Below are 26,470 nucleotides of genomic sequence, written 5' to 3' on the forward strand. Positions count from 1 at the left end.
TTTGTAATCTTCCCTATTTTGTTTTATACATTTAAAAAACTATTCTAAGAAGGGATCCTTGGGTTTCACTAGATTGCCAAATAGGTCCATGCCACAAAGAATGTTAAGCATCTTTGCTGTACCCAGTCTTTTAAAGCTTACTGTTATGAAAGAAGCTTGATAAGGAATCTAAGGTAAGTAGGTGCATTTGTTACTGGAAAGTAATGAAGAATGAGGAATTCATAATTAGGGTAAATAAAAATAATTATGGATTAGTAATTTTAAATCTAGTTTGCAAGTCTGAATTTAAATCAACAGTGAAAAGACCTTGATGTTTTGCTTGTCTTACCCTTTTCTTCTAGGAGCTAGCTTCCAAGGAGAGCAGAGAAGAGCAGTTGCTCTGCTGTGGAGCCTGGCACTTTCCATCTCTGCTTCAAGCCCACTCCTAAATCATGCATCCCACACTCAGTTGCTTAAGAGAAGTCTGTGAGCCAAGTCATGCAAACTTAGCAATGGTTTTAGATTAAATAACTTGGAAAGGAACTGTTGGCTAGAATAATGATAATCCACATTTATATAGTGTTTTAACCTTACAAAACAATTCCTTTATAAGCACCTTGTGAGATAGGGAGTGCTGGTATCATTATCTTCACTTTGCCAATGAAACTGAGGCTCAGATATATTGGGGTGGTTCCCCCACAATTCACATGGCCAGCAAAGATGGCATTTTATTCTGATTCCAGATCCAATGATCTTTTTTCCATGCTGTCCCTGGAAAATAATAACTGCACAAAAAAAGCACCCAGGCCACATGTTGGTTGATTTTGTCCTTTATTTTAAGTAAAGAAATTCCATTGAATCAAAGATAACAAAATTATCATTTTTGTTTGCAATGATCTTTGTTTACCACCACACAGAATCAAAATAGGTTCAAAAGTAATATGAGAAAATAAAAAGATCAAGGACATAAAATTGATATAATTTTCTTAATAAAGGTAAACATTGCCGTGTTTAGAAAAAATTGCATTGCTAGTTGCAAATCTTAAATGCCTTAGAGTTGAAGGATTCAATTCCCCTCCCCCCTTTAAGATCCAGAAGCTGGAAGGTTTTCAGTATACAAACTAATTTTTTTTTTGAGGACAACATTTTAAATTTAGGGGTGGGGGAAATCCTATAACATAATAGGAATGTGGAAGTGACAGTTACTTAAAAACCTATCTGGAAGCAGATATGTCAAAAATAAGACGCTATGTTGAACAAGAGGGTCCAATCAAAATACAGAAAGAGATGCACACTCACTCCCCCTCCCGTGCCCTCCCCCCTCCCCCTCACCCCCAGCTTTGCTAAGGCCGCTGTAGTGGCAAAAGTCAAAAAGCTCAGGTACAGTGTAGGTCTTCCTGAGGCAGAATGAACTATCCCATCATCTGGAACCAGTGTGGAAGGAGAGAGATTTTTACTTTGAATTGTGCTTTAGGAAAAATGAAAAGGGTTTGTTCCCCCATTCTCCACCCCCCAAAAACAACCCCTCAAAAAACAACTTTTGGAATAAAGAAAAATTATTCACGGCCATGAACAGCTTGTAAAGTGAGTGGGTTTCTTCAGGCCTCAGTTGGGTGGCTAGACTTTCATGGCCTATTGGCTGCCATATCATGGGAAGCCTAGAAGAAGGCTGGATATTAAGATGGAAGGCGCTTCTGCAGATCCCTCAAATGAAGGCTGTCCTTAAATTTATGGCAATAGTGGATCTCTTGGCTAATGTCAACACAATTATTTTCCATGAGCTAAGTGAATATTAAGGTTTCATTATTATTCATCAAAGTGAAGCAAAGATCTAGAGGCTTCATGAAAATTAGAATATCTGACCTAACCCAATGGCTAGGAACTATATGTCCACTCATTAAAATATATGAAAGCTTTAATCAATATTATATTAGGAAATTAGGAAATAATTGAGGGCTATTAGAGAGAGGGTTGATATCCTCGAAGAGGCAGCTCTTTGATGATTGGTACCTGAAAAAAGGGTTGGCTGGTTTGGCTTTCCCATCTTGGAGTAAGTACTACCCTCTGGCCAGACCCTCTTGTAAGAGAAATGCTTGCAGTGTTGCTGAGTCACAAGAAAGTTGTGACAGTGGTCAGAAGCAGCAGCATTTTAGACTAGAAGGTCTCCTAGCTCTCTGCCCCTGCTTGTACTCTTCTGTCTCAGGTATGGTTTGGCAATAGTGATCCTCATCCCAAAGAGGCACAGAGAGTTCATTTTCTTTTGCTTTAGCGATAAGGAAGAAGAAAACTTCCTTAGCTGCTTATTCTCCCAAGGTTGGAGGCAGTCCAATCTTTATATCTCTAATGGGGCAAACCCAATCTTGATATCAGAATCATTTATCTGATCCAAGGTGGTTTAGGCAGTAGCCTAGGCAGAAAGAGTTCTGTAGGTCTGAATGCTTAAGGAGTTTTGATTGGATCCTGGGAGCCAGACTGGTTATAATGAGATTTTCTGCCTTATGATGGTTCTGGTCCACTCTTTCATGGCAGAAAGACATTACAATATTGTGATAGAAATCAGAGGATTTCCTGGAGGCTCTGTGTGTGAAGGAAGACATTACCAAATATATTTGATAGGATACTGCAATTAATAGTACTAAATGGCCTTGAAGGGTGAAGGCCTGTGAGAGCTTTTAACCTAGCATGATATTTCAATAATCCTAGTTCAGACCTACATCAGAATCAGTGCTGTATAGAAGAAGAAAAGCAGCTCAGATCCCATACATCTGCTTCCTTATAAAGCACAAATAGGAACAAAATTTCCATTGTGTCCCTGGAGTTTACAGATCTTAAGTCACATTACAAAGAGATCTGCAACTTGGATGCATGGCCAGGGAAGCTTGGCTATACAAAAAGTTATGTTTAGTTATGTTGAAGACTACAAATTGCTTTAATAACTCAATCATTGAACTTTAGAGCTGGTTTTGGAAAAAAAATGGCTGAGCATGTGGAATTTTCTACCTTAGAAAGAGTTTCATTGATGAAATTCAACTGGTCCCAATGAAACATGGACCAAGAGTACAAACACTTTTGAACTGAGAGAGGGTTTAAGGTAATAATGGTCACACTACAGAAGATCCTGAAGGGAGATAGTACTTTAGCCAGTGCCACTGGCCTTCACTAGTAATTGTTTTTTTAAATACAATAGTTCTTTCTCCAAACCTTATCAAGGTGAACTTTGACATAAATGTAATCCGTGCAAGGAATCTATCTAGAGAAGGTAGGATTGGTCAGATTCAGCCTGAAGGATCTGTAAACAGAGCTAGGTTAGAGGAATGAAACTGTGCTGACCACCAATGACCAGCAACTAGACATGGTAAATAAGTCAAGTCTTACTAGGGAGACTCAAGAATGCAGAATCTCTCTAAAGGTGAGCTCCCACATTGGAAGTACACCTCTACACATTAAAAGATGAAAGATGGCAGCAAAGGTATTATATTAAGGACTCAAAACAAATAAAAAAAATCTCTTCTGCATTTATTTTGCCCTGGTGATTGGAGTCTCCCTCCTGAAGAGACAAAATGCTCATAATCCAAATCTGTTAAAAGTATCCTTAAACAAAAGTACATCAACGGGACTTAATATTACTTTCCAAGTGGCAATTGCTCTCACCTATACTATACCAAGTACTAAGCTGGCCTGGATGAGTTACTCAGTTGTGTCTTACTTCTGCTTTTTGAGGTGGAAAGAATACCCCAGGAAGAAATATGAACATTCATTACACTTTGGTTTAACATATGACCATTGCCCCTGTGTTTGAATGGCAGGTGCTCAGAATCTGATTTTAAAGTAGATACACCACTTCCAATACAATTTGGAAGTCCAGGCTATGCTAACCCCTATTGGTACAGGCATTCTTTCTGGTTAAGGGTGAGGTAGAGTAGCATTTGAAAAGTAGCTCAGGTTTCCCTTGCTACTTTATATTAAGAATATCTTAAAACAGATAGGTTTAGGAAATGGCCAAAAATGTTTTTTTCCCTAGATGCATGAAATGTGGACTCACCAATCAAGTGCAGATAGATTACTGGGGTGGCAGACTAGAAAGCAAAGGGAAAAAAAAGCCCCACTTCTTGGTAATGGTTACTGGCTGGGTGGCCCAGAAAGAGTGAAATAGGAGCCTGAAGGAAAGGAAAATTTCCATATGAAATGCTATGCCGAACCCATGGCTTACAGCAGAGCTGGCATTTCTCTAAATCCAATGCCAACCTAGATTCACCCCAGGAACAAACAATAACAAGAATTTTCTCATAAAACATTAAACCATATCCATAGCCTCATTTCCGTGTTGAAGAGACTGGAACCTATATAAAGGGTTTCATTTGATTCTACTTGGGTCAAAATGGAGTGTAAATGCCATTGTCGGTCACATCGCACAAAAGATTTTAGCTGGGACATAGTCTACAGGATGCTGCATGCTAAATTCTGGCTGTGCAGTCACAAAGGCTGAAAGACAGATGTGACCCTTCCTCAACAAAAGCAAACAGAGAATGGTCATGCTAACCAGTCACCGGAAACAGTCCTCACAGGAAAAAGATGGGATCCTACTAGGATTGAACTTTCCCCTCCCTTTGTCTTTTGGGTATGGGTTATGGTGATTAGATCCTTTTTCCTAATGAATGGAGCAGCATATGAATATGTGCCAGTTATTTATTAGAATAAGCCTGAAAAGGTGGCCAAAGGCAAATAAAAGGAGTCTACCATTTTTGATATAGTAATTCAACTGTTATAAAATTATTGCTTGGTTTAACTAATCTAAGTTTAGAGAAGTAATGGCAATACCAGGAAGTCTGTCTATGAATGGTCTAGATTTCAGATGTGTGTATGTGTGTGTGTGTGGGGGTGGGGGTTGGGGATTGGGAGGGGATGGGTTTTTTAACCACAACCAAAGTGGCTAACTGCCAAATCAAGGCTAATATAATAAAGTGCTAATTGGTGCTAAAAGAGTGTTATAGGAAAGGCAATAAAGAATAGAGTTTGGAAAAGATTACAATAAACCAAACAGGGCAATAATCAGAAAACAAAACTGAGACCAAAGCAGTTCCAATATTTTTCAATACCGGCTGTTGTTCATTCTAATAGGGTGGTGATCTAATGATTGTCATAACAGAATTTCTTCAGGGTAGAAAGTCATTATCATCATGGCCACTTGGGGCAATACACTTATCATTCTGTCAATGGACGTAAAAAGATGCCTTCAAAGTGCCCGAGTTCTCCCCGGCTGAGCTTTTCAATTTAGCCTCTACTTATTGCTGGAGTCAAAGAAGTTAAGAGAAGGTAAAAGACTGAAAAGGATGTCTAGTAGTATCAATATGAATGCCGTACAAGCCCATATAGTAACTGCTGGTTTTAGTGACGTTATATTATAGAAATCACTGGTGGTTTTAAATACACAAGTGCCAATAGATCAGGGAAAAGGATGAAATCTCAAATCCCAACCAATATTTTTTGACTTGAGATTTTGGAAAAGTCTATATAACAGTATATAAGTAAAGAAGATATGATAAAAATTTGGTTCCAAAAGAGACTTTCTAAATGGACATGTTTAACTTTCTCTAAATTTAAATTCTACATTTGAATTGCTGAGCCAGTGTTAAGGAGACCTGGGTTAAAAACAAAACAAAACAACAACAAAATCACCACCACCACATGATTCAGTGCCAAAGAAAATCCTCTATATAAGTAATGAGGAAATAAAAGAAAGGCAAACGATCAGATCAAGGCTACTTGTTTGATTTGGGCAAGAATTCAAAGAACAGAAAGTCATCTGGAATTCTGTTCTCTCAAAGTCTGGCCAAATATAAATCATCATACAATTTTAGAGTTGGACAGGACCCCCAGAGATCAACTAGTCCAACTCTCTCATTTTACAGATGAGGAAACTGAGGCTTATAGAGGTTAAATGACTTGCCCAAGGTCATTGTAGCAGAACTAGGATTCCTAGTTTTCTATCCATACACACTCTACTGCAAATGCACAAAAGGCAATCCCAAAATGATGTGCCTTCACAATGTCTGAAGTTGATAGTCACTTGACACTCAGACACTTCTGGTTATAAACTTCAGTAAAGATTTCTAAACACAAGATAGCTCTAACCTAAATGCTCTGTTGAACAGGGTGAAAGACCCTTTAGGAAATGTGGTAAATATGGAAACTTGGCTTATTATAGAAGTTGATTTTTTTTTCTTGCTTTTGGAGCTCACATTTCCCCAAACTCCCATGCTAAGTAGTCCAAGTTCCCTCTCCCCAATATTGGCTTGGAACCACAGGCTCTTCTTTCAGGGCTGAAATAACGGCACAAAGTATAGTCAACAAAACTTTAGGATACATCTTGCCACATTCTTGGGAAGATTTTTTTGATTGGCAAATCAAAGATGCTGTTCAGATACATTTTTAATTGGGAAATTAGATGACAATTGGCTTAATCAAATGCTGAAATTGGACAGGTGATCAAGGATCCCGCCACTCATCATTATGGCCAATAATGCAATAAAGAAAACCAGTAACCTAAGCACAAAAATAGCCTGAAGATCCTGGGAAAGAGCCTTCTGCCTTGGCGAGAGGCGCTCTGGGTGGGAAGCTTCCCTGCTGACATACCCAGGTTATTGAGAAGGATGAAAACCTGAAGCAGCAGGTTGAAGGAGATGAGTAGTTCCAGAGGGAGGGACCGCTGGAGTGCTTCTGAGTCTGTAAGGGCATCACTCCAAATCGGCATCCATTTGCTCTGTGTCTGAGCACTGGGATTTGTTACACTCCCATTGGCAAATAGCATTGGCATACTGCACCACCAGCTTATCCATCCAAGTCAGGGGTTCTGGGAAAAGAACAGCACCCTCAAAGAAGCCCAAGTGACCTCCATGAAGTGGCAGCACAAAAATGACATTCTCTCGTTTCTCTGCAAGGAGAAAAATGCATCTGTGTGAGTGATCAGATTCTAGTTGGCTCCCTCTGGATGCAGATAAAAGAAACTGTGTAATGGTTCTCTAGATTGCTCACTAATAGCACCTGCCTGCTCAAGAGAACATCCCAAATAGTAACCCTGATTTTCTACTAAATCATACCATGATCTTCAAGGAGAAAGGGGAATTGCTGAGGAGAAGGCAAGAGGCTAAGACTCTGCTGAGCTTTTTATATGGTAACTTGGTTTAGGAGCATTATCATGCAAAAGGCAAAAGGCTATCAGTTCACAGTATCTGGCTTAAGATATTTTTAGTACATTAATAATATAGATAGGCATGCTTTTTTGATTGCTATTTTATACAGTTTTTATAATCCTGGCTTAGAGATCTAGATGTTGTTTTAAATGGGACTGTGGCCTACTTGATCATTATATGATCCTTGGAGGTGTTAAAGTAGCTTTACTCAGGAACAGAGGATGATCATAGCCTTAAGGCTGGAAGGCACCATGCCCTCCCAGGTACCATCTAATGCCAGGGACTGGCTCCATATTGGGTATAGCTCTTGCCTGCTGGAAGAGCCTTCCAGGACACCTCATCACTATCATCATCTGCCACAAAGTTGGACCTTAAGGGAGGATCTTGAAAAGTCTTTTCAACTATCTCCTTCAATGGTTAACGCATTCCCACCTTTTTATATGTCATGTCCCACTCCAGTGATTCTGAAACCTTGGTTACCAAAGTATAGATCTCATTGTCCCCATCCCCAATTGCCTCCTCCTTTACTCCCAGATCCATCTCAAACCAACCCCCTCAAGGTCCTATTCCCAATCTTTTCATTGCTTCTACTTTGCCTTCTGGGACATCTGTTTCAAATTTAACAAGATTGCTATCTTCTAGGCTTTACTGAGAATTGACTCCCTCTTGATGATTGCTTCTTTGGCTTTCCTTTCCAGCACTGAGTTACATTTTCTCTCATACCCCCTGACTCACTGATTGTAGATGAAGAGTTGGAATGTGCCTTTGCTCCGTAAAGAAGCTTCCAGACTTGTCTTTTGCTACAATACCTGAGCAATTTCTCTTCCTGTGAATTTCATGATTTCTAAATTTGTCACCAATCTAGATCCTGATGGCTCTTATTAATCCACTTCTAGGACTTTCTCCTTCTTTTTTCAATGAGTTTACTGCCCTCAGACTGGAGAATTTCAGCATTTTCTCACTCCTTACCCTTGTGGACCTTCTTTTCACAGCATCTGATACTGTTGACTACCTTTTCCTCCTGGATATTCTTTACTATCTAGGTTTTTGTGACACTACTGTCTCCTTGTTCTTATCTTATCTTCTCAGAGGACTTTATTGGATCTTTATCTAGATCACCCCCATTAATTGTGGATGTTTTTCCAAGGCTCTGATCTGGACTATCTTATGCTTTCCCTTGGTAATCTCAACTCTCATATAGTTGATTTCTATATTTATATACTGAGTCATCATTTCTTTCCTGAGTATTATTAGTTCAATATCATCAAATGCTTTTTGGACAAGTTTAACTTGGTGTCTTCTCAGCATCTCAAATTCAGCATTTCTAAAACAAACTCATATTTCCCTTCAAATTTACGAATTCTTTTCAACCTTCCTATTACTGTCCAGGGCCCAAACATTCTGCCATTCACCTACCTAAATGCCTTATTTTTACTTATCCTCCATATCCATTCTGTTGCTAAATCTTGTTGTTTCTACCTCCAAAACATTTCTTATCTTTCTCCTTTTCTTCAAACCCCACACCTAGATCAGGTACTAATAATTTCTTTTTCTTTTTTTTTTAAACCCTTACCTTCCATCTTGGAGTCAATACTGTGTATTGGCTCCAAGGCAGAAGAGTGGTAAGGGCTAGGCAATGGGGGTTAAGTGACTTGCCCAGGGTCACACAGCTGGGAAGTGTCTGAGGCCAGATTTGAACCTAGGACCTCCCATATCTAGGCCTGGCTCTCAATTCACTGAGCCACCCAGCTGCCCCCCTAATAATTTCTCACCTAGACTAGTGCAATAGCTTTCTAACTATTCCCCCTTACTCAATTCTCTCTGGATTCCAATCCATCCTCCACTCAGCTACCAAAGTGATTCTTCCAAAGCCCAGGTTTGACCATGTCCCCTCTCTACTCACTAAATTCCAGTGACCCCCTATGATATCCAGAGTCATAAACCGCTTTGTTTGGCATTTAAAGCTTTTCATAACCTGAATCCTTCCTACTTTCCCCGTCTTCTCAGGCTTTATTTCCTTCCATACACTCTACAGTTGAGCTAAAATGTCACTTTCTACAAGAAGCCTTTCCCAGTTTCCCTAGGTACTCATGTGTTCCCCTTTGGGATTTCTTTCCATGTACTCTATATATTTTGTACTTATCTAGTTATTTACATGTTATCTATCCCCTTTAAAACATGTGCTCTTTGTTTTCATTTATTTATTTATATTCATTTTTTAAACCCTTACCTTCAGTCTTAGAATCAATACTGTGTATTGGTTCCAAGGCAGACGAGTGGTAAGGGCTAGGCAATGGGGGTCAAGTGACTTGCTCAGGGTCATACAGCTGGGAAGTGTCTGAGTCCAGATTTGAATCTAGGACCTCCTGGCTCTCAATCTACTAAGTTGCCCAGGTGACCCTGAAGCTCAAGTTCTGAATTCTTTCTTTCCCCACATCAAACCTCCCCGCTTGGAAGAATCATAATTTACCAGGAAATTTCCCATAGCACTAGGTGATAGCAGCAACAGTTCTTGGTTTAATAGTTCTGACCCCTTTCTATAGGATGGCAGGAAAGCCATAACATTTTTGTTTAGCTATTCAGGTAGCAATGTTACCTGAGATTCTCTGAATGTGAACAAAATGTTGGATAAAAATCATGTGAATAAGGAAAGCCTTCCTACATAATGGATATTTCTAGGAGATCACTTCATGAGGAAGATACAGGATTTACCATGTCAGGATGAGTGTGGAAAAGGACCAAGAGAAAGAAACACCTACCTGAAAGAGCTTTGGGGATTGATAAGAGACTATCATGCACCAACGGGTCATCAGCAGCATTCACCAGCATGAGAGGAACATAAATCTGCATGAATAATAATAATAAAAAACAAACCAAAGTAAAACAATAGCTTTCTCTGTGTATAGCCATCCTTGCTCTTGGGTAGCCAAACCCTGACACTTGCTATTTAAGACTTTCTTGAAAGAAGGATTGAACAAGGATCAATGCCTTGCCCATTTACAGTCAAAAATGACCTTGACTAAACTTAATAATACCAACTGGAGGAGATACAGTCAGTATATTCATTCCACTACAAAAATATTTTGGGAGGCACAAAAAAACAAGGCAATTTTGCTGCTTTTTGGTTAAATTTAATATATACTTGAACTTATTTAACAGAAGTTCACTGCTTCATATATAATCTTTTTTAAATTTTATAAAAACCAAATCTTCCATTTAGGTTAAAAACAAAACAAAACAAAAATAAAAACATGGACTGAAAGCAGGTTGATGTGAAAAAGAACTGAGAGTTTAAGTTACCTAAAAGCTAACTATTAGCCAATAGAGTGGTAAGGCTGCTAAAAATGAATCCAATTTTAGTTAGGAGGAAGGCAGATATCAGTGAAATACATGAAAGAATTTTTTTTTAAACCCTTACTTTCCATCTTAGAATCAATACTGTGTATTGATTCCAAGGCAGAAGAGTGGTGAAGGCTAGGCAATGGGGTTAAGTGTCATATCTAGGAAATGTCTAAGGCCACATTTGAACCCAGGACCTCCAGTCTCTGGGCCTGAATTTCAATCCACTGAGCCACTCAGCTGCCCCCAGGATTTTTTTTAACAGTCTGAATGCGTCAGTGATAAAGTGGGCTGCCTTATAAGGCAGTAAATGTTCTGCCATTAGAGGTACTCTAGCAGAATCTGGATGACCATAATCAGAGATAATGCAAAGTAGGGATCCTTATGAGAGTTGGAAGGTTAGACCAACTCCAAGGTCTTTTCTAATTCTAACTCCAAGATTTTTAGGTTTGAGGGTAATGCAAAAATAGTGTTATTATTAATAGTCAGTTCTATTAACTCACCCTGTGCAGATACCTCATACAGCTTTCTTCTTCATAATATTCTTTCAGGGAATTATAGCCATGGAACTTTCTGAGATATAGCAAAGAAGGGAAAAATATAAGTAAGGAAAAGATACTTTTTCTCAGGCCTCAACACTAATCTGCTTTATCTTTCTTTTAATCCCCACATTCATCTATGAGAGCTAATTTTTTTTTTGTAATAGTCATAAAGACCAGCTATTTGAGCCCAGGTTAGTAATGAAGTTAGACATCATTGGAGAGGGTAGGAAATTCTGAGGTTGCTAAAGCATTTTTGCAACAGAGGTCTTTCCAATACAGGACAGTCTTTAGACCTAAGATTGCCATAGGATGAGATGACATAAATTAGGGAGCAAAGAAGGAGACATGGATGCTAAGTTCCAAGTCCTGTTTACCCAGGAGGCAGTAATTAGGGATAGATTATGTTCTAATTTTTTATAGTATTATCTAATAAGAATGTATTATAGGATATAATGTAAGATGTTCATCTAAGCCTAATTTCTGCCAGTCTATTTTCCAGTTTTCCCAGTAATTTTTATTAAATCGGAAGTTCTTTCCTATGTTATTTATGGTTTTGGTTTTTCCAGATGCCATTGTTTCCAATTCATCTATTCTGTTCAATTGATCTACCTCTCTATTTTTTTGAAATCAGTTAACAGATGGTTTTGATGGTTGCTGCTTTATAATAAAGCCTGAAATCTAGAAGTGCTATTCTCCTAGCATCCTTACCTCTCTCTTTTCATCATTTCCCTTGACATTTTAGATCTTTTATTTTTCCAAATGAATTTTGCCATAATTTTATAGAGTTCTGTAAAGTATCTCTTGGATAACTTGATCTGTATAGCATATTAAAAGTATAAATGAACCTTGATAGTAATTTGTCATTTTTTTATGTTGGCATGGCCCAGCTACAAGCACTGAATATTTTTCTATCCATTTTAAGTTGTTTATTTTTTTAAGGAACACTTTGCAATTGAGTACATATAAGCATTTTGTGAATATATTCAAATACAAACTAATATTTTGGTGGACTGATCTCTAGATCCTTTATGAACTTTACAATGAGCTGGAATGGGAATTCCCTTCTATTATATACAAATGGTCTAGATTTTTAAGGGCTTATTTTTATAGACTGCAATTCTGTTGAAATTATAGTCTCAATTAGTATCTTTGTTGATTCTGTAGGATTTTTCAAGTAAGCCCTCATAGGACAGACTACTTTCTAACAAAAATATAACATGCTATGGGATGGACATCACAACAAATAATAGCTCTGACCTTCAACTTTTGGGGGTCAGGTCTGTCCTGGTTAAAGCTTAAGAATATGATACAGACCCAGAACATCCCTAGTCCAGATGATTCCTGGGAAACTATTTTTTTTCCAGTGATGTTGAGGGGTTCAGATTTGCTCCAACAATGACAAAATGTAAAATTTCAGAGAAACCTGGGAAGACCTGTGTGAACTGATGCAGAATGAAGTGAGAAGATAAATTTATGCAATAACATTATAAAGAACAACTCAGAAAGACTTTAGAACTGTCATCAATGTAGTGATAAACCACAATTCCAGAGAATCAAAGAGGAAGCATGTTACCTACCTCCTGAAAGACAGATGACAGACTCAAAATGCAGAATGAGACACATTTTTGGATGTGGCCAATGAGGAAATTTGCTTTGCTTGACTATGTCTATTTGTTACAAGGGTTTTATTTTTCTTTCTTTCTGTTCAATTTTAAAAGAAACAATGACAACAAAAATTTACTCTCAGGGAGATTTGGCTTAGTGTAGGACTTCTGTCAATTTGGTTTTCCAAAGCACCAAAATGTCCCCAGCTTAAATAAAGACAGTTAAAATCCATTTTACTTTTCAATTCATGCTGAAAGCTTCCTGATTCCCACTATCTCTCACTAAGTAGGAAATGTTTCTAAGGCTGGTGGTTTAATGGAGATATTGGTGTGAGAGGTTCACTATTGTCAGATGAGAAGAATCAGAAGAAGCCTCATCCTCCGTGGACACTATTTACCTATGTTTTAATGGTAGCTCAGTGTAGGATCTCCTCGGCCAGTCTGGTTCTCCAAAGTTCCAGATTGCTACTATAACCAAACTAAATCTTTGGATTATTTTCTACACTAGGAATAAACCACAGTAAGGCCTTGTAGTCTACCCTAGTATAAAAAAAACCCTTTGAAAAACAGGAAAAAAAAGGGGACAAGGAGATTTGCTTGTGGAATCTAGATCCCTATGGAGTTTAGCCAAATCTATAGTGGATTTTAAAGCCACATTTTGAGTAGTACCACTGGATAAAGCATTTTTCACAAGACAACTAAAGTCAGTTGTAGTAATTTACCCTGTTGTCAAAATTGAATCAAAAGGAATTAATTCCTTTCTAAAAAGTGTTTGCATGCTGACAGGCCATCAATTTTTTTAAAATTAAAAAAATTTAAAATTTCTTTTTAGGCTAACAAATTTTAATAAAGGTTTTGTGGGAAACATAAAATAGTTTGGTTTAAAAAATTTCTAACCAATAATTATGTCATATGCCCAACAATTTAAATGAAGATAGTTAACAAAATCCATTTTGCTTCTCAGTTCATTTTGAAAGCTTCCTGATTCCCACTTTCCCTCACTAAATAAGAGACCATTCCAAGGCTTAATGGATATTATTGGTAGAAGAGGGTCATTATTGTCATAAGAATCAAGAAACTTCAGCCTCTAGGGATGATATTTACCTAAGATCAATGCTAGCCTGCTTTTGATAATTCCTAAAGACCTCTTGACATTAAAAGATCATCAAATAGAACCTTTTAAGTTTTTCTAAAAACTAAGTTCAGGAGGTAACTTCACCTTTCTTTGCTAAGACTAATCTCACTGAACAACTGATGATATCTTAGAGGAAGGTATTATAAGAGAACAAAACTCTTATACTATACATACCTCATCACATTGTCATCAATTTGCATAAGAGACGTTGCTGTGTACAATCTGCTCAAGTCAGTATCCTCTAGGCTTTGAGGTTTCTTAACATTGTTTCCAAACAGAACTTGTCTGGAATAAAAGCAAAAAGAGACACAATCTCAGGATGAAAATTGAATAAGCAATTGAATGGAGTGGCAAGAGGGGCCTACCTTGCCCAAAGGCAGTCCGGAAAAGTGAGACTTGGCCAAAGTGTAGATGAGTCAATTCGAAATAGATTCCTGTAGCCCTCTCAGAGTCTGCCAGCGACTGAGCTCAGATTGTTGATTTTTGAGTAACTACGGGGTGGGGAGGTGGGGGTGGGGCAGAAGGTAAACTGAGACCTTCACTGCTCTTTCAAGGACAAAGATACTCTCAGTGGAGTGGGTGGATTCAGTTCAGAAAAGGCTAAAAAACTGAAACTGAGACAGCTCTGGACCTTCAGAATTATCTCTCTCATTCGAGGGCAGGATGTTTGTGGAGTCGGCTCTGAAGGAGTGCCAGGCAGCAGGCTGGCTGCATGTGTAGGTAGCACTTGCCCAGGGGCATGTCATCAAACTGATATTTACTACATACTCCCTCTTAAAGAAAACAATTAACTTACCCAAAAGGGAAGCTAAACCCAAGGATACATGCTTAGAAAATATTAAACACCATATTTAAGAATGTAGCTCCCTTTATAGAAGATATGCTACAGATTAACAAAGGAAAATGAAGGAACTCTCATTAGACAGGCTCCAATGAGCATTATTGCTATTCCATCTTCATAGCAGCTGTAAATCCTACTACACTATTTAACAGCAGCTCTGCTCCCCACCCTGAAAGGTCAAAGGTGCTTAGAGTTTGTTTGGGGGCCCTACCCAGGGCCCATTTTATAAGCTCTAGAAGCAATCAGTCTTGTTGCAGAGACAGAACTAGAACCTATAAGGCAATAATGAATGATGTGGCAGCCTAAAATCAAGAGCCAGCATGATGTAGCAGAAAGTATCCTGGATATAGAATCAGAAGCTCTGGGTTCAAATTCTAGTTCTGCTACTTCCTCCTTATGGGGCTTCAGGCTGACATTTCACTTCTCTGGGCCCAAGCTTCCTCATTTGGGTATGTGACTGAGGTTGAACCCTTAGGGGATAAAATTTCTAAGATTCCTCGGAGTTCTAAATTGTATCCTATGAATGATATATATGGGTTGCTTTTTACACATACCTCCTTTGTTCCTCATGACAGCCCTTGAAGGCTGGGAAATAATTGTGATGTAGAGAACATAAGTGTCAATTGAACTCTGGGCTTTTTGTGTGTGTATGACAAAGCTGCATAGGGTATATGTTGGGGAATAGTAGGAAAACTGGATAGACAGGTGGACCCAGATTATGTAGGGATTAAAAACTAGGCAGATGAAATGAAAGTAGGGAGCTATTCAAGTTTTCTTGAGCAAGTGAATAGCATAATGAAAGAGATGTTTAAATATGAATAAATATGGCAAAAGCATGTTTTGGGATGCCAGGAAACCAAGTATTAAGCCACTGGCTATTTTATTACTATGTGCTTTGATCAGCTTTGCGAATAAATTCTTAAAAATGCTAACAATGTTTATGTATTATAGTTAAAGTATTATGATGTAAGAGCCATTCCCTTCTTGGATTTACTTAAACTCAAAGGTAGTGGAAAAAAATCTAGTCAACTTTTGGTAGTTGAGGAAAATGGAATTTTTAACAGAGGAAATATGCAATCATTAGGGCCAGCAGGAATACCTGGGCCTGTGAATCTTAGCAGGCCATTCAGACCATTTGATGATGTAGAAATGAGGGTCCAGAGCCTCTTAACAGCCTCTATCACAATGAGGCGGCAAATGAATATGAGCCCCATGAGAAAGAAGGAAGGAAGGGCAATGGTACCTGTGAGAGAGGATGATTTTCTTCATGTTGTCAGCCATGAGGAAGTTGTAAAATCTTCGGCACTGATCCCATTGCATGAAGGTTTCCTGTGCCCTAAATCAAATCACAAAATAACAATTAGAAAGGATGGAAGAAAGGCTTACAAATGAGAAGTAGTCAGGCAAAGCTAATAAGCCAGAGAGTCTCTTCATTTGTAATGAGATGCTTAAAACAGGCAGCAGAAGCCTTTAAGGTTGCTGACTTTGGCTTTTGAAAAAGGGAACTTTGATTGATGGTTCCAAAACCATTAATTTTTGAGTAATCCACTGGGTACTCATGATTTTACTGGTAAGGACTGCACCAGGAAGAAGATGCTCTGGTGTCTGAGACATCTTGTTTTGGTCAGTGCCACTCATTAAGAGGCTCCATTTCAATTGCTTGTAAGTCTGTCGACCATGCCAGAGATGAACACCATCGATGTGACAGTAAAAACCATTTTTTTAACACTCTGATTGCCTTCTATCCTACATTTATTAACAGTACAATGATGAATGACTGGTATTTATAAGTATGTGTATTTGTGAACATGTAATTTTACATTAAAAAACACCATTTGGCTATATTAGAAAGGCATGGGGAAGGTAAACCTTTTTTCTTAGTAACAAATGAATTTCCATTTTTTTAGCCTTTGGCTACTCACAAAATTGGAGTGATCCCAAACTGATAAACTCTCTTATGACCAGCCTTAGAACTTTTGGACAGGGAACAAGAAAATAGAAATGAACTGAAAATGAGAAAATTCTTTCCAAGCATGACAACTAGGGAATAAATCCAAAATTACCTCATATCTTATTTGTGTGTTTTGTTCCTACCTCTACATTTATGTGCCAAGTGCCCTTGTTCGAATGTAAGTTTTCTGAGGGAAGAGGCAGCTGCTTTATCTTTCTCTTTGTATCCCTAAAGCTTAGCACAGTGCCTGGCACACAGTAAATACTGAATAAATATTTGTCAATTCTTGATCTTGGTTGGGGAGGTGGCCTAGGGGAACTGTCAGCATGAGGTGAATACACATTTTAATAGGCCAATAGCAGCTGTTTCACAGACTATTTTAAGAGGCTTATTTTCCTCAGCGACCCCTACTTAATGACTCTTTCCCATCAGTGTAAATCATAACACCACTGCTTACTGAGTCTGAGTTAATAAAATCCCTTCTTGTTTTAATGTTAACAAATATCAAAAAATTCAATTTTATGATGTACGTTAATATATTAACTTAGGTTTCACATATTGCTATCAAAGTCCTTAAAAAAAACTTATCTTCCAAAGAATAGAGTAAGGAACATGGGTGATATGATTTTTTCAGACCCCAGAAAATCATTTCCCCTATAAACTGCCTCAACTTTTGGGGGTGGGGGAGGCAAACTTTTCCCATGAAATGACACTAAAAATAACAGGGAGAAATGAAATAATTTTCAGATTAAATGAGACATAAAATCCTTTTAAGATGTTCCCTAAAACTCATTGTTAAGAAAGTTACTGACACAAAGGTCAAGAGGCCCAAAGGGCTGGAAGCTCTGTGCAAACTGTAGCAGAAGAAACTGAAAAGCTAAACAAGACCCTTGAGACCTTTCCTTTGGACCCAATGGGCCACATACCTAAGCAATGAATAGCAATTTGTTTTCTTTGCCAGCTCAGGTCCTTTGACTTTCAGACAACCTGTCCAGATATTATATTGTCTCTCTTTGACAGTTTCCTTTCCATTTTTTTTTAATCTGTACTTTGATATGGGAATGGTGGAGGTAGGAAGGTATGTACAAAGATAGAGTGTTTAGACCTAAGAATAGATGTGTCCTAAAGTGATTCAGTAAAAAATAAATTAGCTGAAGAACTTTGGTCCCTTCTAGGTACTTAAGGTTTGATTAAGTGTTGGGATAAGATGCTGACTTCAGTGTTTTCATGCTGATTATCTGTGACAAATATGTAATCCCAAACTAGGTTTCTTCCCAACTATCATATTTCCAGATCATCTTCCCTTATCATCAGGTGCTATCTATTACGTTAAGCAATGAATGACTTGTCTAATCAAAAAAGACTGTAATAAATATTTGTCTAATTAAAATATAACCATAATGATTCCACTCTTGTTACATGTACACACGTACATACACACACACGCACCAAAAACTGCCAACCTTCAAAGCAAACCAGTGTGGTCTTAAAGCCAACTCAATATAGTTTAATTATGTATCACGTTATTTTACTCACATAACTATTCTCCATTGAAATCAAGAGTTGGCTTTGCTTTGGGAAATTGGTTGAAGAGGTTCACGAGAAAGTTGTTCAAAATACAATAAAGTAAGCCCTAACTACCATTTTCAGTGATACAGGTCATCTGTGTTGTATTACTAGAAATGCATTTAGTAATATGGAACCACACTTATCTTATTTCTATATGTCCAGATTTTGGACTGTTTTTTAATAGGGCTGGAAATAATTGCAGGAAAATAGGAGAACAAGACTAAAGCTGGAGCAGAGTGGTTCTGGAGCAATGAGGAGAATGTAGCTGAATGCAGGTGAGAAAGGGCTCGAAAGAGAGTAAGAAACAGTCAAGGTTGGTCAGGACTATCTGGATGTTTCATATCCAGGTTATTTCTTGTCCTGAGATACCTGGACATATACAAGGTTCTATTGTTCTTTTGGGAGGATTTTCCTAGTGGGAAATGTGGTGGAAGTAAAATATTAGTAATAGCATTTTTACATTTGAATAACATTAATTTTTCAAAGCTTCTTTATATTTAACTTCCCCCACTTCAATCTTATGAACCAGTGAGAGAAGAATCATTTTTATCTTACAAATGAAAAACTGAGGCATAAAGAGACCAATGATTTTCTTATCACAAAGAGTTAGCAAGAATGCTGTCTCTGCCAATGACTGAAGACTAGTGATTTTCTTGCCTTTGTGCATTAATTTTTCACATATGTAAAATCTAGATCATCTCTAATTTCTCCTCCCTTCTCTGGAGTGTTGTAAGAGAAAATATAATTCTTTTTAAAAGTACTCTGAACTACTACCTAAAGGAAAGGCTGTTATGAACTACTTTATTATATTGTAAACTGCCTAAAGGAATGAGCCTTATTTCCTATCTTTGTTTGCAGCATTTAGTATAGATCTTCAACTTAGTAAAAACTGGGTGAATCAGTTCTAGGAATTAGGGTAAAAATCTGATTAATTAACAAACCATTAATTCTGATTTTGCATAAGGCTATAATGAAACTCATCTATTCTGAACAAATTGTTAATGCATAGCACAAATTAACAGGGTAAACAATTCAAAGAAGGAATGATTAAAATGCTTGAGAACAAACTTTTCAAGTATCCTCAAGTACTATTTACAATAAAGCTAATCCCAGGAGTACCTCTAAAGCTCCATTAGTCTGATACTTTTTTAAAAAAAGTCTCTATTTCACACATTTGGCAGGTTCAGGCTGTCCTTCCTCCAGGTGTTTTCTGACTCAAGTCTTCTGTTTTTTCCTCTGTACAGTCCTGCCTCTCATCTAATTCACACTCAAAAGCCCCAATGCATATATTCCGATTTAGTAGGGAATATAACCGCACTTAGTGGGGATTCTTAATGTGCATCTGATAATTCGGGTATTGTTTTTTTTTCAAAGGGTCTTTGGTTCCCACAAGGCAATGCAGAGTCAGAACCTGTGCCAAGTTGTTAATGCTTCTCTTTTCTAACCTGCGTCTCTTTTTTCTGTCTCGCTTCCTCTTGGAATTCTTTTCTAATTAATTGTAACCTAGCTGATCATTTCTTTACCCTTCATCCTCACAACATTCACAGCCATTGGCTGCCCAAATCATATCCTTTCAGGATAATCTGCACACAAAAGGTGCTCAATAAAAAAGCTGTTTTATTATTGATGGCAGTTGTGTAGTTACTGTTCAACATTACCAGGAGACTATTAGGGGCTTTCTCTGAAAAGATAGCCAGGCCTGTTGAAATGCTCTGTAAACTCATTTTGCCTGCTAAGAGACAGTGGGGGTCTCCCAACCTTTCAGCATGTAGGTCAGGTTCTTCGAAGTAAGGAACTGGCATGAGTTGCATATTGTATTTGCATGACAAGCTCTCTAACTCGCCTTCTGGCTTGACAGTTGCTAAAGGGGATGAAACTTACACTCAGATGTCTTTAGACACATGGGCTAAACAACGAATTAAATCAAGGATTAGCACCACACAAATTCCCTTGGCTTAGGCAACAGCTGCTTATGCCGAGAAATGATCACAAGGAGCATGAGACATACCACGTGGTTTTTAGTAATTTGCGCTGTCTCTTCATTGGTTTAACCCATAATAAAACATGAAGTCATTCAATAGCCACTAGACTCTACTGACTATAGAAAGCAGGCAGCTGGTTTCTTTCTCTCTTCTTATTTCCTTGTTAGAGGAAGGGTATACTAATGGTCATAGATAACAAACAGTGGCAGTCACTACCCGAAAGGCTCTCCAGATTCATCTATGAGTGATTTACTACCAAAAAGGTAGAGATACTTACTTCTGAAGCATGTGAGCCCTCCCCACTCAACTTTGGCAAAAAGGATGGGAGTGGAGATGAAAGGTAACAATAATGTTGGTCACTTTCAAGCCTTAGCAGAAAGGGAAGATTTGAGAGAAATAGAAGGTGCCATGGACAAAGTGCTGGACTTATATCAGAAAGACCCAAGTTCAAATCATGCTTTCACGTATATTATGCTGAGGGACAGGTCATTTGATGAAAGACTGAGGCAAGTCTAGATACTAAAATGATCTAAGACTTCACTTCTTCATTTATAAATGGATATAACAATCCTTGCTTCAAACAAAATGTATTTATGAGCACTTCACAATGAAAAGTGGCATGAGTGGAGTGATAAGAATATTGGTCTAGAATCAGAAGACCTCAGGCACAAGTAAAGACTCCATCTCTTTACTCAAGTGTGTGACTGGGCAAATCATTCTTACACTATCTACGGTGCCGAGCTATTGGAAGGAAAGCTTTTAAAGTAATGATAATTAGAATAGTGTCTTGTTCACCTCCCTAAAATTATAATTCACAATATCAGGTGGGAATGTGTCCCAGGGCAGAAAACATATTAAAAGACCATCAGGGAAGTTAAATGGAAAGAACCCTGAGCTAACAGTTGGAAGAAGTTGGAAGAAGGGTGACCTTGGACATTTATTCCTCAAAGGTTAAACCCATGACATATCTTATGATGTTGATGTGAGGATGAATAAAATAAAACATATGAAGCTCTTTGTGTCTCCGGAGGAATATGCTACATGTAGCTGCAAAATTTATAGTTCATCATATATGGACTTTTGTAGTTTTTTTCCCTACCTGACACATAAACATTGGTCATAAATCGACTCATGGAGTGCTCCTGCCTCAAACAAAGGAAGTTAATGCAACAGAATGAAATGAGGCTTCCATCCAAGAAATGAAACTCATGCAGAAGTGTCTGGCTTTTTCCCTCTTAATCAATATAACAAAACATTTTTGCATTTTCTTAATGAATATTTTGCTAGTGCTTTGAAAGTCAAATTGATGCATGTGTCTCCTCAGTTTAAGACAGGTCATATTTGTAGATATCATAATGGAGGCCAGGCAATTTTGGGTCCATAAATTCAGAAGTAAAACTTATGACTTCCCTCCATTTTACTAATTTCAAAGCTGGTCATAACTGTGGAACATAATGTTAGGCTCCAGAAAGTCAAAGGAAAACCTAAATTCAGGATGGTGGAAATTATATTGGGATGGTCTTTGAAGTGGAATTATACCTCATTTACTCATCATCATTCAGAAAAGAGGTATTCTATATTCTCCAAAGAGCTGGCTTATCTTTTTTTGTTCTAATATTTTTATTCACTAAAAAACGATTAAGCACCTCGGTATTACCTTAATTAAATGAAAACCTATGCAAAATATATTATACATATTAAAGTCAGAGAATGTAGAAATTTCCTTTTATTTGATGACATGGGATGGTTATTGTGGAAAAAATTATACTATGGCGTAATGAAAATAAAATCTAGGAGAAGTCAGTCTCTGGTGGGACAGTAATTGCTAATGTATTTGCATAGTCTTTTCAGCATATGAAATACTTTGTATTTGTTTCCAGATATGTGGCATATCACTTGTGAGCTGAAAGTTCTGATTTAGAACATCTCAAGCAAAAACCAAGGGGGAAATATTCCTTTCTAGCAGATTTCATAGTTTTGCTTGGTTGTGGTTTTATTTTTTACTTTTTTGGTGGTGTGAAGAGAAGAATGGAGAAGAAAAGGGTGGGAATTCCAATAGAAGAATGAGGGAGAGGCAGTAGAAAGAACAACAGACCAGGACATAGGAAGCCTTGGTCTAATTTCTGGTTCTCTGCCACTATTCTAGAGGTGTGACCAGAAGCAAATCAAGTAACACCTCTGAGATTTTAGTTTTCCATAAAAAGAGTGTTTGGACTAGATGGTCTCTAAGATTGTTTTTATGAAGTACCAAAGAGTTTCAGTATAATCCTCTCAATTTGTAGATACTTTTCAGGCTGTGGGACTAAAGCTTAGGGAGAGAGGTTTATTCGCAGTCTCTTTTCAGGGTATTCAGGAATTCATATGAAGCTATCATGATACTGACGGTCTTGTATAAGGTATTGTCTTGGAGTTCACAGCTTCCTCTGTCTTTATTACTCAGCTATAGAACCACACATGAAAACTGATCCTGGGAATCTAAGATTCCTTTCACTATTAGGAAATTTAAAAACTTGTTTGTTACATTAAAAATTCCCAGGTATCAGGGAAGAAATGTTACTCAGTGAATAGAGAGCCAGGTCTTGAGATGGGAGGTCCTGGGTTCAAATTTGACCTCAGACTCTTTCTGGCTGAGTGACTCTAGGGAAGTCACTTCAAACTGCCTACTTCTTATTGTTCTCCTGCCTTAGAATGGATACTAGGTATTGAATCTAAGACATAAGGTAATGGTTTAAGAAAAAAAAAAGTCCCAAGTATTTCCTTTCCTTCTTCCCTTCCCTACAGCAGAGAAGGCATCACTTGGCCAAAAAAAATTATATATAAATCTATGTTTTACTTGTTTCTGTTCTTTCTCTGGAGGTGGACGTAACACAAGAAGCCTTCATAATTAGATTTAAGTTTTATAGTAAGGGATTATACCTTGGGCTCAGTGTGCTTACTGACTAGGCTGATTATCAGTACTAAGACAATAAGTACCATACCAAAAATTCCCGTGTTTTTATTTTAATATTTATTTCCACTGAAGACAGACAATAAAATAAGACAAACTGAAACCTGAAGGTTTTAGGTAAAGAGAAAAGATTCACTTTCATAAGTGCTATTAATACTTGAAGGTAAAAGTCTATCAAATAACTACAAAATATGTATGATTCTTCAAGGTATCTTAAATTTCAGTCTTCTAACACTAGAACAGATTACTAATGGAGATTTTTGGCTATTTCCTTTTAAATATCTCTTTAAAAACTGGACCCATTTGTAATGAGTTAATGAGTTTATAGGACTCATCAATCAGAAGGCAGAATATACAAATGGATCAAAATGCCCATAGATTTATGAAATGTATAAGATTTATGAAAGTTGGAACCATCAAATCTCAATGAAGGGCAGCTGAAAAAATCTTATATTACTCCCCTCCCTACCACTCTTTCTATTTCTGTATAGGGTAAGAAAGGCTTCTATACCTCAGTGAATTTGTATGTTCTTCCCTCTCTGAGCCAATTCCAATGAGAGTATGGTTTAAATATCGTTTAATAATGTTTAATAAATTTAAAAATTTAAATATTAAACCAGACACCACCCTTGTCCTCCCCCATCCACAGTTATAGTTTTTTCCTCCCCCTGCATCTCTTTATGTGATATACTTTACTTCATTTTACTTCTCTCTTCCCAATCCTCTTTTTCACCCCCTAGATTTTTTTTTGTATATCATCCTAAACATCTTACTACCAACACTCTCTATGTATACTTCTTCTAACTACTATGATAATGATAAAAAATTTTAACTTATAAATATCTTTCCATATAGGAACAAAAATAATTCAATTCAACCTTATTGAGGCCTTTACATTTTTTCTCTTTCTTATTTACCTTTTTATGTTTCTTTTGAATTTGAACATCATGTTTTCTGTTTAAGTCAGGTCTTTCCTTCAGAAGTGCTTGGAAATCTTCTATTTTATTAAATGACCATATTTTTTCCTGAAAGACTAGTCAGTTTTGATGGATAAGGGATACTTGGCTGTGAACCTAGTTTCCTTGCCTTCTGGAATATCATATTCCAAGCCTTCCAATCCTTCAATGTTGGAAGCTGCCAGATTCTGTGTAATCCTAACTAGGGCTCCATGACATTTGAATTTCTTCTTTTTGGTTGCTTTCAGTATTTTCTCCTTGGCCTGGGAGCTCTTGAACGTGGCCATAATATCTGAGGGAGTTATGATTGTGCAGGAGGTAATCTGTGGATTTCTTCAATTTCTTTTTTACTCTCTTGGTTCAAGAGTATTAAGGTAGTTTTCTTTGATAATTTCTTGTAATATAAATGTCTAGGTTTTAAAAAATTTTAATGATGACTTTCAGGTCATCCAATAATTCTTAAATTGTCTCTTTTGGATCTATTTTCCAGGCCAGTTATTCTTTTAATGAGATATTTCATATTTTTTTTCTGTTTTTTTTTTCATTCTTTTGATTGTTGTATTGTTTCTTGGTGACTCATAAAATCATTAGCTTCTATTTGCCCAATTCCAATTTTTAACAAATACATTTTTTTCCCCATGAACTTTTGATCTTTCTTTTCCTTTTGGTCCACTTTACTTTTCATAGAACTCTTTTCTTCATTGGATTTTTTGGCCACTTTTTCTAGTAGGACAATTCTGTTTTTTAAGAATCTCTTCTTCATTGGACTTTTGTGCCCCTTTTTTTCAAGTTGACCAATTTTGCTTTTTAAGCTATTTTCTTTTTACATTACTTTTATTTCTTTCCCCCATTTTTCTTCCACCTATCTTATTTGATTTTTGAATTCTGTTTTGAGTTCTTACAGCTCCTGACACCAATTCCCATTTTTCTTTGAAGTTTTGCATGTGGCTTCTTGGATTTTATGGTTCTCCTTGCTCTTTGTCTTCATAGAATTTTTCTAAGGTTAGGTATTTCTTTTACTGTTTGCTCATTTTCTCAGCCTTTTTTTTTGCCTGTGGCCTGGGAGTTCTGAAAGCTGCTGATTCTGTCTCCTCTGCTGATGGCTTTCAGGACTCAGTACTCTAAGCTATTTTTGTCTTGGGGTTAAGGGCTTTATGATACAGGCTTGAAAGGGCCTAGCAGTACAGACTTCTAGGCCTCACTACAGGCTCATGCCAGGGTCTGGGACTTCAAGAGCTGGGTATGGGGTATAGTGTGATCTGTTGTTGGTGTGACCAGGGTTCTGGGATATTGATTTTGGCCTATGCCAAGGCTTGGAACCTGGCACAGCAGGTGGGGAGGTGGTTGGCCAGCACTCTCTATGTGCAGTTTTACTCCCAGTCTCCCCTTGTTCTGTGAATATAAGACTTTCTCTCCCTACCTTTTACATTGTTTTCTGTGGGAGAGCCCCCTCACTCCATCTTGCTGTTAGTTTGACACCTATTGTTAAAGGCTTGGTTTTAAAGCTTTGTTTGGAAGGATTATCAGGGTGGTTTCAGCTTTTGCTACTACTAAGCCACCATCTTGGCTCTGCCCCCCTGAAAAATTCTTAATCCTTAAGACTGAAGTGAGGGAGAATATGCTCTTTCATGGGTTTTTGCTGGCAAGAGGCTATATGCATAGGCCAACCATGGTTGTTAAGTATTATAATCATTAAAAAATTAATAATATTTCTACTACCCAGAGATATATATTTTATAAAGTTTATTAGGAAGGGTAGACAATCATTCCTAAGTAACCTGACTGCATGCTGCCTAGCCTGCATGTACCTTCCTTATTCTCCCTCACCTCCTGTCTCTTCTCCTCATGCTTCTCTCATGGTCTTCTTGTCAGTCTCCCCAGTTTCCTTGTTGGTCTCTCTGGTCTCTCTGATCTCCCCCCAGTTCTGCCCCAAACCTTAACTTTTATTGATGTACAGAACATACACCGATGCAACCCTGGTGCAACTGTGGTATGTTAGGAATGTTTGATAGACAGGTAAAGTTACTCAGGAAGGGGGAAGGGATGAGCTTCCTTGACACAGTATGACAGCAGAGATAGCTCTGGAATGATAGTGATTGTATGTGCTTTTTGGCTAATCTTTTCCTCTTCCATAGTGAAAAGGACTAGACAATTTAAGACACTAATATCTTAGCTATTGAGCCACATATGGTTCTTTCATAAACAACCTGGGATTTTCTAGTTTCATGTTGGATGATATTTGATTCTCTAAGGACATAGGAAGTCTTCTGGCTATATTGTCCTTCATAAATATCGATCCAGAGGGATAGAAACATGAACAGCACTGATTTATACATTCCAACAGCAGGAAGCCATGGACACATTCTCAAGGACCTAATCTAGCAACAAAACATGGTTTATCAAAACCCAGAATTTTCTGCATAACCTTGGATTGA

General features: G+C 37.6%; 1 protein-coding gene across 5 annotated transcripts in view; it reads right to left on the minus strand.

The window, feature by feature from the left end:
* Positions 1 to 793: 793 nt before the first annotated feature.
* Positions 794 to 26,470, minus strand: part of ABHD2 (abhydrolase domain containing 2, acylglycerol lipase) — a 121,935-nt gene continuing 96,258 nt past the window's right edge. For all 5 annotated transcript variants that reach the window (XM_056806594.1, XM_056806588.1, XM_056806601.1 and 2 more), the window contains 5 exons: positions 15,874 to 15,966; positions 13,964 to 14,074; positions 11,012 to 11,081; positions 9,929 to 10,013; positions 794 to 6,910 (listed from right to left, as the gene is read on the minus strand). In XM_056806594.1, the coding sequence (XP_056662572.1) occupies positions 6,714 to 6,910; positions 9,929 to 10,013; positions 11,012 to 11,081; positions 13,964 to 14,074; positions 15,874 to 15,966 (556 nt within the window). In that variant the 3' untranslated portion in view covers positions 794 to 6,713. The remainder of the gene's footprint in view (positions 6,911 to 9,928; positions 10,014 to 11,011; positions 11,082 to 13,963; positions 14,075 to 15,873; positions 15,967 to 26,470) is intronic.

The sequence above is a fragment of the Monodelphis domestica genome, chromosome 1 (assembly GCF_027887165.1).
Source record: "Monodelphis domestica isolate mMonDom1 chromosome 1, mMonDom1.pri, whole genome shotgun sequence".
Classification (NCBI taxonomy): domain Eukaryota; kingdom Metazoa; phylum Chordata; class Mammalia; order Didelphimorphia; family Didelphidae; genus Monodelphis; species Monodelphis domestica.